The 13946-nt window shown below is 38.2% G+C and overlaps 1 protein-coding gene across 9 annotated transcripts in view; it reads left to right on the forward strand.

Annotated features, from left to right (window-relative positions):
* UTRN (utrophin) overlaps positions 1-11547 on the forward strand; it is a 496122-nt gene extending 484575 nt beyond the window's left edge. For 7 of the 9 annotated variants that reach the window (XM_041741733.1, XM_041741729.1, XM_041741717.1 and 4 more), the window contains 3 exons: positions 523-631; positions 1847-1939; positions 9520-11547. In XM_041741733.1, the coding sequence (XP_041597667.1) occupies positions 523-631; positions 1847-1939; positions 9520-9608 (291 nt within the window). In that variant the 3' untranslated portion in view covers positions 9609-11547. Of the gene's footprint in view, positions 1-522; positions 632-1846; positions 1940-7130; positions 7154-9519 lie in introns of all 9 variants that reach the window. The other 2 variants (XM_041741764.1, XM_041741760.1) reach the window with 1 other exon arrangement.
* The last annotated feature ends 2399 nt before the right edge of the window (positions 11548-13946 follow it).

Raw genomic sequence — 13946 nt, forward strand, 5'->3', positions numbered from 1 at the left:
GTAAAGAATCCAAGGCACACAAGGTTATAAAATTTGCTCAGACTTAGGTAGGTTCTGAGTGGTGGAGTTTGAATTCAAGCATGTGAATCCAAAATTGTGTCCTTACCTTTCCAGTGTTGCCTTCAAATATTAATTTAAATAAAGAAATTAGCTGATTCTGAAATTAGATAATTTTACTGTATGAGAAGCAGTGCTCCTTTTTAAAAGATGAATGCAACCTGTTTCTAAATTCACTTGGTTGACATAAAAATCATAGAAAAATTGAGGGATGAAACTGACACTGGTAAAGGTCACATTCTAACCCACTGAGCTCTTCAAGGAGCCCAAACTGAAGGAGACAGATCACTCAGTACTCACGTAAAGTACTAGGGAGCCCACCAAACTGATGAAAACGTGTATTCTAAATTTCTGTGGCCAAAGAACCCCACATGATTTAATTATCTACAGATGTAAGAACCGAAAATGCTTTCTTTAGCAGTTGTTTGAATCCTTCCCTGCTTTAACTTCTGAATGTGATTGCAGCCTGAATCGGATTCCCGAATCAACGGCGTCTCCCCCTGGGCTTCACCTCAGCAGTCTGCTCTGAGCTACTCACTGGATCCTGACCCTGACCCACAGTTCCACCAAGCAGGTTGGTGTCCCCAGGACCTGGCTAACCGCCCCCTCCCCAGCTCTGCTCTGCACTTTGCCATTTCATTTTAAATAGCCTCTTACTCACCCATGCCTTAGAGCATAAAGGAGTTTCATATTCTCTTTGTGTGCAGCTGCATACAAAGACATTTTAACAACATCCAGAAAGCAAACATTTTAGAATAATAATCTATAATACATTTGCTTATATAATGTGTCAGAGTGGATTGAATTTTGGCAAAAGATGAAAAAAAGTGCTCTTTCCTTTTGAGATGAGCAATAATTTGATTTTTGCTCTGCCTTCAGAATGATTTTTTTAAAGTAAATATTCTGTCTCTAAAATTCATATTTGTACATATTTGGAATATAATCCTAAAGTATATTATATCAAGCATGGGTTTCTCTGCCCAGGTCTGGAAACTGAATAGCCTGCTTTTTCCATGCTAGCTTCTATCCTATAGACATTGCCATCTTCCTTGTCCCTATCTGAAACCAAGGTCTCACTCCTCAGCCCGTCCTTGGTCCAAAAGGGGCCTGCCACTGCTGCTAGGAAGGACTCTGTCAACCAGCATTCAGGAATGACATTTTGTTATTGATGAAATTTAAGTTCTAAAGTTCCCCTTAGGACCACACATTTTAACCAAATTAATTTGTTTATAAGATATCTTTTACTATGTTAATCAGAAAAAACCTAAAATTTCAATATTCTCTTGTTTTAAATAAGTGAATTAGTTTGCTATTGGTTATAGAATAAAAAACAGCAAAGTAAAAAGTATCTTATAAAATACTTCTAGATTTGTGGCAGTATAAGCTAGCCCATGCCACACTCTTTAAGAAGAAAGAAAGAAGGGGAAAAAAAACTGATAGAATATTTTTTTTTCTCTGAAAAAACACTTGGAATGCAAAATAATGGAATTCCATTTAATAAATTGAACTAATAGGACTGCATTACTTATTTTTCACTCATAAATTTTCCCCTGGTAAATGGAATCTTCCAACAGAAACATCTAATACATTTTAATTATATGAAATTACCAACAAAGTGATACAAAAATGGTTTTGGTAGTATTCCCTAAAATTGTCCTCTTCAAGGAGAATGATTTTCGTGTTGATATTGAGAGGCTAGGGTTAGTATTTTCTCCCAACATTGGGTTTTGGTGGAAGGCTGGGCATTCCTTTCAAAACTGTTTATTCTTCTTTTCCTCTGCTGTGGCAGTGGCCGAGGACCTGCTGGCTCCCCCACATGACACCAGCACGGACCTCACAGAGTTTATGGAGCAGATCAATAGTACATTTCCATCTTGCTGCCGTGAGTATGAGAGATCCTAACACTACCACTACGACGTTCCCTTCCATTTCTTTTTTCCTGCTTGGGGCCCTTTGTCTTCTTTGGTAGGATAGCAAAAACCAGTATTAGAAAGAGGATTGAATATTATTTGGAAATAAATCAAACTTTCTATGTGTCGACAAAGCAAATGAAGCTCAGCCTAAATGCCGTCACATCACTGGGCTGCAGTGATATAGTCCTGTTCTTTGAGAGGTTCCATTGTCCCTTATGAATGATAATGTGACGGCAAATGAAACAAGCCCCTTTGTAAGAAATTACCCCTCTCCAGCACAAACTATAGTAAGAAATGTGTTATTACTTCAAAAAAGAGCTTTCGGCAGCATACCAAACAAAGCAGGAAAATAGCTTCTTCTGATGTAATTCCCTCTTTTAAAAAAAAATTATTTTTAACTAATCTCTACATCCAACATGGGGCCCAAACCCACAACCCCCAGATCAAGAGTCGCATCTCCACCGACTAAGCTAGCCAGGTGGCCTCACTCTCTTTTCTTCATACATTGTTCCCTGATGTCATCAGATTCAGTTCTGCAAGGGGATTATCTTCAGGATTTTTTTTCTCTTTGATTTTCTTTCTTCTGGTTTCTTTCCTTGTGGAATAAAACAATCACTGCATAAAGGCCAAATAATTGAAGGCATCACAGATTATGACCCTGTGACTTTTCTATATGAACTACCAAGAGCCAGAAAATAATCAAAAGAAAGCAGTTGAAATCCCAGGGGAAATTATATAATGTTATTTATTGATTTTTTTTCCCCAAACTTTTTGACTTTAGCCTCTTGTCACCTCACAGTTTCTACTGAGCTCTCACCAGAAACACTTATGCTATTTCAAACAGAAGCAGCTTACTTGTATGTATGCATACTACTTGATGCCACAGTTTATTTTAAATAATCTTTTAAAGAAATATGAATATATCATTTATTTTAGGGTGATTTCCTCTCAAATTTATTTTAAATCTAGACAGCCACTAAATTAAGATTTTAGTATATATATATATATATATATATATACTATATATACTACTATATATATATATATATATATACTACTGTTATGTATAATATATATTATATCTGGTAGCATATATATGAAACAACTTCTCATATATATCTTATATATGGTGGTACATATATAAAACAGCATCTTATATCACCCTTTTTCATACTGTCCTGGAAAATACCATCTTAAATGATGAAAAGGCTTTACCAGGCAGGTATTTAAATAAGATATATTGACTTCATTAAAAAATATGCTGCAACTTATACAACTCTACAGTTTATAAAAATGCCATTATTAGGAGGAAGTGGAAATAGCTATTTGAAATATAGTCTTCCCTGAATTTTCAGAAGTATTTGCCTAAGGGACATGGTACAGCTTCCACAAGCACATAAATATATTTATATTTGAGAATGTGTCATTTTCCAATTATTATCTGTGATTATACTTCTCGAAGTTTCCTGAATTGTATTTACTGTATGTCAGTCCCCCTACTCCCCAAAACACATGTGCCCACATGTGCAGATGTATGTACCTTCTAAAGTCTCACAGAGGCTTAAGAGGTCAGTCAAAGACCATATGCTATCAGACTGTTTCATATATTCTAGGCCCTTAATACCCACAGTAGATGAGCAGATTAAATATTTTATATTAAAGTTGGATTTTTTTTTTTAGAGATTTTGATTCGGAGTCGTATGTTACTTAATGGCTAGATAAGACCTCATCATGGTCATGATAAAAGCTAGAATTTCAAGATTGAATTGGTAAATGAAATTACTTTTTAGTTCAGCTTAAATCCAAATACATTAATTATCAGTTAAGAACAAATTTGGTAAATCAAAGTCTGTTTAGAAGTTTGTATTTAAATGTGATAGACATATTCAAATGTAAAAGTCAGTTGGCAGTGAGAGTTAGGATGTTTAATTATGTTTATGTGTGTTTAATTAAATTCTTTACAGTGACCATAGATGTAGAATTTCCATATTAACATTATGTTAGAAATTCATGATGTGTCTTTTTTTTAAGTTTGTCATACAGCAGTGACACGTAAATCTTTTTCCTAGTATATTCTTGTATCTAGATAGTATAAAAGATTAATCTGTCTTATTTTAGAGGAGAATATAAATAATAATCATAATTATAAGGCAAAATGAGTAAAAAGAATTATGTTCATCTAATTTCATGGCTTCCCTTAAAGGTACATATAAAATTCCTTTTGGTTGGAATCTCATTAACAGATGCTATTGGTTCCTGAGCAGAGTGTATACCTTCAGTGGTACCTTCATGACAGATTGAACTCTTACTCTGCACTGGTGCCCCCTTCATCCGTGCCCTTTTGTGTCGTGAAGGTGGATTGTGGAGCACTAAGACTTCTTCATGGGACGCTGGCCCCATGTTCTCATAGTCTTAAGTTTGTATATTCACAGATACTTAACAGCATTATAATTTTCTGTGCATGACCATTACTGGTCATCTGTTATTTTGAAGAGTTCAGGTATCTTCCACATATGAAATGATGAGTGGGGTATTTTAGAATCCTCTGACTTTTCAATCTTATTATTTTTGGTTTCTGAAGTTCTGCTATTTGAGTTTAGTCTGCTTTTGTTCATATCTATATCCTGTATTTTGCTTTGGTAATAAAAAACTCTCCAAGATAGGGAACAGTGTTCCCTAAAAATAAAAGATTAGTTTACTTATTTATAAAATTGATACATATTTTTAGTTGCATCTAAAGTTATTAAACCTTTTAAAAATTGGTACAGAATAGACATAGCACCTGACTTAGACTTTGTGCTCAGTTCATGTTCTGAATTGAATGAATGAATAATTGTATTTTCTAACCTGGAAGGTTTAATTGGTAAAGTTTCCCTGGGTAGTATATAGAAGGTTTGTAGGATTCATTTTCTTTGTGGGCCCTTTTAAATTGCTCAGCTAGCAAATCTTTTAATAAACCTTTGCATTCCCAAAGCTTCCTGACCACCTTTGGAGGATTTTTCTAAGCAAATCAGATTGGCACTCTCCCAATGCCAAACCAATCCCCTGAGCCCCTGTTACTAATGAGAACTTTAAAACTGCTTGTCACCAGCATACAATGCATTGATCTGCATGTTAATCTTGACTTTTGATCCTTTGTGGATTAAAAATTAGCATGGTCACAAGTGAATTTACACTCCTGGCAATCCTGGAATTATAATGAAACTGTATTCATAAATCCTAATTGCATGAATTGCCTACTTAAACATGGCATTTTTTTTTCTGGGTCTGTATACTATAGTGCATAACACTTTAGAATTTATGTCTCAAATTAATATCCCAGTTGTTCCTGATAGCATCCTTGAATTATGACCTTTTAAAGTCTTCTTTTAATTATTTACATAAGTTTCAGAGCAGAGAGGAAGGCATTTTCATCTTTTCCTGACAAGGCGTTAATGAAGGGAATTTCACTGTGTTGCCCATTAACTAATACACATACCAAACTTTTCAGACTGCCTAATTTTTTTAATGTAAAATCCTTTCAGTTTTTTTCATTTTAGGTCATCCAAATATACAGGATACTAATACTGAGTATTTTTGGCTGACAGACCATTAATTTTTTTTTTTTAGATTTTATTTATTTATTCATGAGAGACACACAGAGAGAGGCAGAGACATAGGCAAAGGGAAAAGCAGGCTGCCTACAGGGAGCCCAGTGCAGGACTTGATCCCAGGACCTCAGGATCATGACCTGAGCCGAAAGCTTATGCTCAACCAGTGAGCCACCCAGGCACCTCAAATGCTTTTAAAATTATTTTTTATCTACAGGCAAATTTTCACTGTGAATTGCCCATGTCTATTAAACTTGAATGACATTCATCATAAACTCAAAACCTACTAAAACACAAGGATTTCCTGATTTTTCTTAGAAATAGATTGTACAGTTTGTTCGGTGGAGTACTCATAGCCTTTTATTTGATAAAAAGCCGTAGAGTTAGGGGATCCTAGGTGGCTCAGTTGGTTAACACTCCCAACTCCTGATCTCAGTTCAGGTTTTGATCTCAAGGTTCAAGGCCTATGTTGGGCTCCACACTGTGTGTAGACCCTACTTTAAATAAATAAATAGCTGTAGGGTTAATGATGCTGGTTTGGAGCAACATGGATTCAATTTTGGTTTGGGTTTGGCTGTTCATTATCCTGAAGGGAAGTGTAAGTGGCTCTGGTGTACTTAATAGTAATGCAATGGAGCACTCCCTAGGTGTAGCTTAGTGGGAAGCACATCCACTCTTGTGTTTTCTTGCTGTAACTTATGTATCTGGTAGAACTAGGCTGGATTTTAGCCTCATTCTTCCCCAGATATGATGGGTGCTCCTACTTTCCCTCCAACCATCATAAATTGGCCCTTGTTCATTCTGTTGTTCTCACAGAGCACCCACTGTGTGGTCATGGATGTCTTTTTTCCCCCCCCTCAGCACAAAAAAAAATGAGAGATGGAAGGAGTGCAACATGGTAGATAATGAGGGACGATTCTTATTTGACCCAGAACAGATGTTGCCATCCTTGAGAGGCAGAACATCCCCAGACCCACCTCCTGTGCACCCCCCTACAATGCCCACTGAATCATCTACGCTGGCCGTGCTGTGACCAGGAAGCAATGGAGCAACCAGCTTCCTAGGCCTTTGGGGCCAGGATGAGCCAAGGGGGTAGAGACTGAAGACGCTTGCCCCTTCATTTCCCTGATCACCTGTCAGTCCGAATTTGTGCTCTTCAGCAAAATAGGCAGAACTTGCTGTGCGTGGATACATAAACCAAATCCAGGGCAGGATTTCAACAGGGAATTTTAAGATTTTTTTTAAAAAAAACTAGTTATTCAGTGAAGGCTTTGGTGTACATACTTGAGAGCCAGCATATGTTTTGCATGTTTTGGTAGAATGTTTATATCCTAAAGGACATAGGATATGAGAAACTACGGAAAAGAAACTAGTCTTTGTTAAAGAATCTAGCCCAAAAAAAAAAAAAAAAAAAGGAAAGAAAGAAAAACCAAAACCTGTTTCGTATTTTCTTATTAACACCCATTTAACAGCTGGGAGCTGTGCATTCCCCACTTTTGCATGCCTGACAGGGGAAGCCAGCAAGGCAGCCACAGCACCTTCCACTGATTTCTTTTGTTTTCTCTTGCAGCCAATCTCCCCAGCAGGCCACAGGTAAGGGTCAGTGGGTCGATGGGCTCAGGTGCTGCTGATTACAACCCAGAGGAAGCAGATTCGCTGCTTTTGATTTGAGTGCCAGACATTATTCCCCGTGTAAATTAGTAAACTTGCTTGACCTTTAAATGTTAGTTAATTCCGCACAACAGTTGGTCAGTCTAGGGAGGGAGAAGCCCCTCCCACGCCAGTTCTTCCAGATGCCCCAAAATACCTGGTGCCTGATCCTTTGTGTTCTAACAGCGTTTTACTGGCCTCATGCATACTGTGCAGAGTCGCCCTGGGTAGATTTGGGGGACCACCGCTCTCCCAGATATGTACTTAAGGCAGCTGTCACAGACCATCGACTTAAAAATTGTGACTGCAGCAGTACACGAAATGGTTTTGTTACTTGGAGGAGGCTCAGGTTTTGATTTTTCTTTTAAAAGTTGACTGAGGAGGGGAGGGGAAGAATTTGCTGAGAAAGATGGGCAGCTGTACCTTTATACCTTGCAGGGTTTTCCTTATCCGGTCCTCCTAGCACTAGGGAGCCACAGGACCTCAGCACATCTTTGGAGAACATGTTCTTTCGTGAACTTGTTTATGAATCTTTAACCTTCTGATTGTGCTCTTGTCTTCATGGCAAGAGGGGCCAGGGTCTTAACAAGAAGCACAGACAAGTGGTCTTTAGAACCTGGATGGGATAAAAGGAAATCTCAAATCAATTAGCAGATGGGAGGTGAGAGCTCCAGAGATGGCAGGACTTCACCTCAGTGAGGAAAATTGCTTATGTTGTCTCAGTGACTCAGAAGCCAGGGCTTCAGCAGAGAGTGAGGATGGGAGGGGGTGTCAGAGGTGTGAGGAGAGACTGGAGGATGTGCCCTACCTGCTTGGGGACCAGGAGGTCGGCACGGAAGTCGTGTGACTGTGAGGTGGCATTCAGCATGACTTATGAATTTAATGTGAGGCCGGTCTGCAGGGCTGTGTGTTGTCCCATGGCCACATTCAAGTTCATAAGCACAAGCACCAGGGTTGGCTGAGGGTTGCTTTTAACCAGAGTTGAAGTTGTGATTTGGCCGAGAGGGTACAATAACAATTCAAGGGAGGAGGCAAAGGCATGCTGATACTGATTGAAGCAGGCATCTAAGCTTGTAAGGCAAGAAGTGATGACACGGTAGTTGCAGGAGACAGAAGAAAAGGGGGGAGGAGGAATGGCTTGTGGTAGCAAAGGGTGGGTGGAGTTGGGGTCCTAATGGAAGTGGGAAGGTAGAGGTAGTTGTCAGAAGACAGGGTGATTGAAATTGAAGAGTTGGAGGGGTTGAGGTATTGGCAAGGTCCATTTGAAAGTTTGAGTGGCTGACAAGGGTGGAGGAGAGGAGCTCGAGAAACTGAGAGGCTAGAGTTCTGAAGACTTAATCTCTGTGGGTATTGAAATCATTAAGATTTAAATATAGTTTTTGCTTGGTGACAGTGAGCCATTCTTCAAAAGTAGAGGAATGTGACCCAAGGGGTCAGAAGATAACTGCACAGTGGGTGATATAGTCTGATGGCGTGAGATTCAAAGTTGGGTGGGGGAGAGGGAAGAGAGAGAAAGGCCTGAAAAAATCATAGTATACGGACCTAGGAAGCACTTATCCAATATATAAAAAGTATGGGAGATTAAAAATAGTCAAGTATAAGAAGGTTGTGGAGAAGGCTGTATCTTCAGGAGAGATCCAGTAATTGGTGGGAGCAAGCAACTGGAGGATGCATTCAGAAGTGAAGGGTATGGTTTTAATGATGATGGATCCTGCTCTTTGACATTTCCTTCAAAAGATTGATGCCAGTTGTCTAAGTGCAGCCCAGATTTATATCCTCTCTGGCCTGTATGGATATTGGCCCTGGTCCATTAACTGGCACCACTACACACCTTTAGACGATGAGTCCTGTCTTTCATTCCTCTTTTCTGGACCCCAGCATGAGTTGGAGACCAGTTGAAACTGCAAGGGTCCCCCCTCAGCAGTAGACCTCCCACAGTTCCCCAGGGAGAGACAGGGTGCTTGCACCAGCCTAATTCATTCACCCTTGGTACCTCTAGCAAGAAACAGCCAAGTGCTTTCAATTTTAACTTGGTTTCCAACTTGGGCAAGAGAAAAGTCTTCCAAACGTCCCCTACATCAGCTGCAATGATAAAAAGCAGACTAGATGCCTTCAGGATGAAAGAGAAAGACCTCATCCCAGGGAGCAAAAGTCACACAGCTGTATAGGGTCCCCTTCACACACAGCAAAATGGGATTTGACTAGTTCTGAAAGAAGCACTTTTATTTCTCAGAAGAGTTGACAGGTCTCCACTACGTGTAATGTTCTATGTAAATGTTGTTCTGACAGTACTGTTTCCCTTCCCGCAGGCAATGTGAAGTATTCATCTAGCCAACCAACATTTCCTGACATACAGTATTGCCCTTTGCAGCAAATGCCAATTCCAAGTTCCATTTAATCAGAAGCTCCATGGCTCCTTGAAACATGCTGTTGAGCGCTGTGTCTTCTACTGAAGGAGTAAAACACTGACTATCCAAAGAGAAAAGGATATTTTGTTTTTATAATAACCATATATTATTGTTTATTGTTTTCTTCCTCCCTTTCTATGCAATTGTAAATTAATGAACAGAGTGGTATTTGGAAATGGTAATACATTTGTCACTGATTTGTATACTGTATTCAGCATTGGGAAAGTGGGTGGGGGCTTTATAATATGATACCTTCTTTTTAATAACCATGACAAAAATTGCATAAGAATTAGAAAACCGTGTTACATTTTTACATTCCTTCATATTAACCTTGTACAATAACTTCATTTATTTTTTTCCACTCTTTTACCATTATGTCTTGGTTATTTATAATTCATCAGCCACATGACCAAATGGATTTCCTTGTATTTGTTTCATGATTTGGCCAAATTAATAAGTTTATATATTTCAATCAAATATTTATGTATATGAATTAAGCTACATCTCTGTGTACTGCTTAACTTTATTTGACATCATATACTTAACTTCTTTAGCAACCACTTGGATAACCACAGTAAAAGTCCTATGGGGCCTACCTGGTATTCCTATCAGGACTTGTTTCCTGCATTTTATTTCCCTGCTCTATGTAAGTAGGTCTTGATTTCTTTATTTATTTCATGTCCCAATCTATATGATAGAGGAGACTCAAAGCAGGATTATAATAATCTGAAAGATTATTTCACCAAAGGTTACCAGATTTAAGTATATTTTCATTTTGACACAGAAACAAAACATAGGATAACATTTCCTTAGTTGCTAGATCTTGATTTTCACCATTAAATATACAGCAGACCTTTACTTATTTCTGCTACCAGGACACATCTTTGTCTTTCATTCCCTTTGAAGAGACTTTTATTTTTGTTTATATATACTCAAGCCATTTGTAATCCTTGAAATTTCCAGTTGTTTTCTTTCTGACAGCAAACACAAATTTAATGCATGTTTCATTTTACCTTTTGGGTGAATGATTACATTTTTTATTACTTTTCATTTGATCAATATATTTGGAAAGGATGTTTATCAAACGCCTATGTCACTGCTTCCATAGAGGAATGAAACTAATACTTAGATGGTGGTACCCTTGCCTGTACCTTTGAATACATTCAGTTAGGTATTTGGTTCAGCTTCTGATTTAACATTTACTTGATTCAGTTGAAACATGTAATTACCAAATGTAGAGAAACCAAAAAAAAAAAAAAAGAAAGTGAAAATAATGTGTTTTAATTCAAGCATATGTGTATTTAAAACATCAGGACATTTTAACTTTGGGTTCTCTTGACCTGGGATTTGGCCAGAAGGAGGCTTAAAGTTAGAAATTGCTATTCTTTTAGAATAGGTTGGGTGGGTTGGGGGGCAAGGGTGTCTATTTGCAGCATAGATATTTTGAGAAGAAAATTGTTTTATATAAGAGGAAAGCCATGACCACCTTTCTACCTCAGATCCATCTTCATCCATTGTGTTGGAAATAGCTTTATGCCGCTGCAGTCTGCGAAATCTAGAGCTTTTATCAGGCCACATCAAACCCAAGAAAAGCACCTATTTAAAGAAAAAAACGTTCCCTGAACTCTGAACTACAAGTTGTAGATTTGGTGTCTTCCTTGTTCTTACTTTGAAAAGATATGTATTAATTTTTTTCTGCTTGTAATTGTGTGTAACATGTCTTCTCTCTGCTATTAAGGAAAAGCTACATAAAACACTACATTGTAACCTTCTAAGTAATAATAAATAAAAAAGAAATATATCACAATAACAAGGGGAAATAAGTATGTAGTTCTTTTGAAATATGTGGTAAAGAACTAATCATAGACTATCATCTAATCTGGTCACATGTTGTATTTTTCATCCTGAATAAAAGTAATTTTAACACAAGATGACTTTGATATTCCTCAGCTGTGTTCATTGATAGATGAGTTCTGAGCATACATTCATGAAAATAAAATACAAAAAAGCCTTATACTGATAAATCTGCATGTTTTCCTCTACTTTCTGTCATACACACTACTGTGTTGTTCTTGTTCTCATTGTCTCATTCTTTCCCGTGTCCCTCTTTTCTCTCTTATTTATATAATTCTCAATTTCCTTTACAAATGGAAGCTTATGGATAGGGAAGAAATAATGTCGCTGTTAAGAACATGTACGTGAAGCCTATTGGGCTTTTGTTTTAATAACCTAGGTGCTGTTGGTATTTACTTGATTACTCTTCCAAATCCACTTTTAGCCTCCTGCCCTTAAATAATGTGCTTTTTCTATGTGCACTGAATTTTAACCATTCTGGTACTAGGTTTAATCTCTTCCTAAAGCCATCCCATGGCATATAGTGGTGAGAACTGTATTACTTGGTTCTAAAAGTAAAAGCAATGTATGAAATAGAAAAATCCCCAAACGTGTAATTTATTAAAACGGATATAGTCTAATGAACATAAATTTTATACATCCTGTCTACCCCAAAGTAATAGTCCCATTAAATATTCCTAAGGAGACCGTTGTTGAGTTTTAGTGACCTATTGAGTAAGTGTTGAAAATGGAAATAAGGACAGAAGAAAATGTTTTGTCTTTACACAAAGACTTCAGCTTATTACTTCTCTCTGCCTCTGAGATTATATGAGCATTTTTTTAAAAGGGTTTATTTATTTGAGAGAGAGCATATGGGGGAGGAGGGGTAGAGGGAGAGGGAGAAAGACTTTCAAGCAGACTCCACTGAGCAGGGAGCCCGAAGCAGGGCTCGATCTCCCTGAGAGCGTGACCTGAGCCAAAACCAAGGGTCAGATGCTCAATCGACTGGGCCACCCAGGTGTCCTTCTACAAATACTTCTAAAGAATGTAGTTTGCTCTTGGATTTCTCCCTGCCTACCCGCTCCCATATTAACTGTTTCAGTTAACCAACTTTTTCAGGGACTTCTCTGAGTTCATTAGTTGAAAATTTAATATAAATACAGTAAAACACCACTAACAAATACCACACCACCCAGCACTATAGGTAGGATCCAAAAACTTCATTGCCATACAAAATCAGCTAGTGTTTTTGTGATGTGACGTTAAATAAGTGATGGGAGTGAGCCCTTGATAGAGGCCAAGAGCCAATCTCAGTCATGCTATGTCTACTTCCTGGGGTATGAGTTTTCTGTTGGGCATGATAATCGGTATGGCAACTATAAAACCTCAGTAATTAGCAGGTTTTTAGCTCATAGGATGTGAGGTTCAGCTGACCTCAGCAGGACTTTGCTGCTCACAGCTGGACTTGCCCATATGTCTTGGGTTGACTGGCTATTGAGTGGTGTGTGGTGTGGCCAGATTGGATGATTGTAGCAATCTGTCTGGGTTCTTTAACTCACTAGTGGGCTAACTGGGTATGTTCTCATAGACTGGCCCAAGCTGGGTGTGCAAATGGAGGGCTCTGCTGAGAACTGACACACCACCACATCTAAGTCCTGTTAGTCAAAGCAAATTGCAAAGTTAGGTTTGGGGACTAGATCCCACTTCTTTTATGAGAGCAACTGCAGAGTCACTGAGGGTGTGGCTACAGAGAGGGTTTCACTGTATGAACTTCAGTTCATCAGTGAACCAAAGGTTTCACTGTATGAACTTCGAGGTAGGTAAAGCAGGGGACTTAGGCCAAAATACCAAAGTGTCCATTTCCTTGGGCATTATGTACACTGTCTCAGTGGAATGAGAAGGGGGTGGACTTCATATGAAGCATTCTTTTAAAACAAAGGTCAAGATAAGTCCCTCCTCCTCAGGCTACCAATCCAATTTCAAAAAGAGACACAAGTAGGAAAACTTGGCATGTCTGTGTCCAAAACTCTGAGTGGGACGGGACCTCAGGGCTGATATTAAAATTAGAAAAAATATCACAAAGAAAAAAAACCTAGATGAGAAATGAAATAGAAGCGATACTATTTTAACTGCTCACGAGGTTTGCTCAAAATGAATTGTTAAATTGGAAGAGCACACAATACATAGGAGATTCTTCACTTTGACCAAATGAGTAGGCACATGTGATACTGTGCCCCTGCCAAGCATTTGTTTAGAAACATGTAATTCATTTGCACTTTTTATAAAATTAACCAACCTGGCACTAATCTCATTTTGAAGGCATTCCAATTGGTGACACAGTCTCATATTTTAGAATATTTGCAGTGTATGCTCTGCTTCAGATAGTCTTTTACAGATAGCTTATTTTTTTCGGTACTCTTGAATTTTGTATGTGAGTAATTAGGAAGAATTAATTGACAGTTTGCCTTCAGCCTAGCTCTGTCCTCTTCTAGAAA

This window comes from Vulpes lagopus, chromosome 2, assembly GCF_018345385.1.
Source record: "Vulpes lagopus strain Blue_001 chromosome 2, ASM1834538v1, whole genome shotgun sequence".
Lineage (NCBI taxonomy): Eukaryota > Metazoa > Chordata > Mammalia > Carnivora > Canidae > Vulpes > Vulpes lagopus.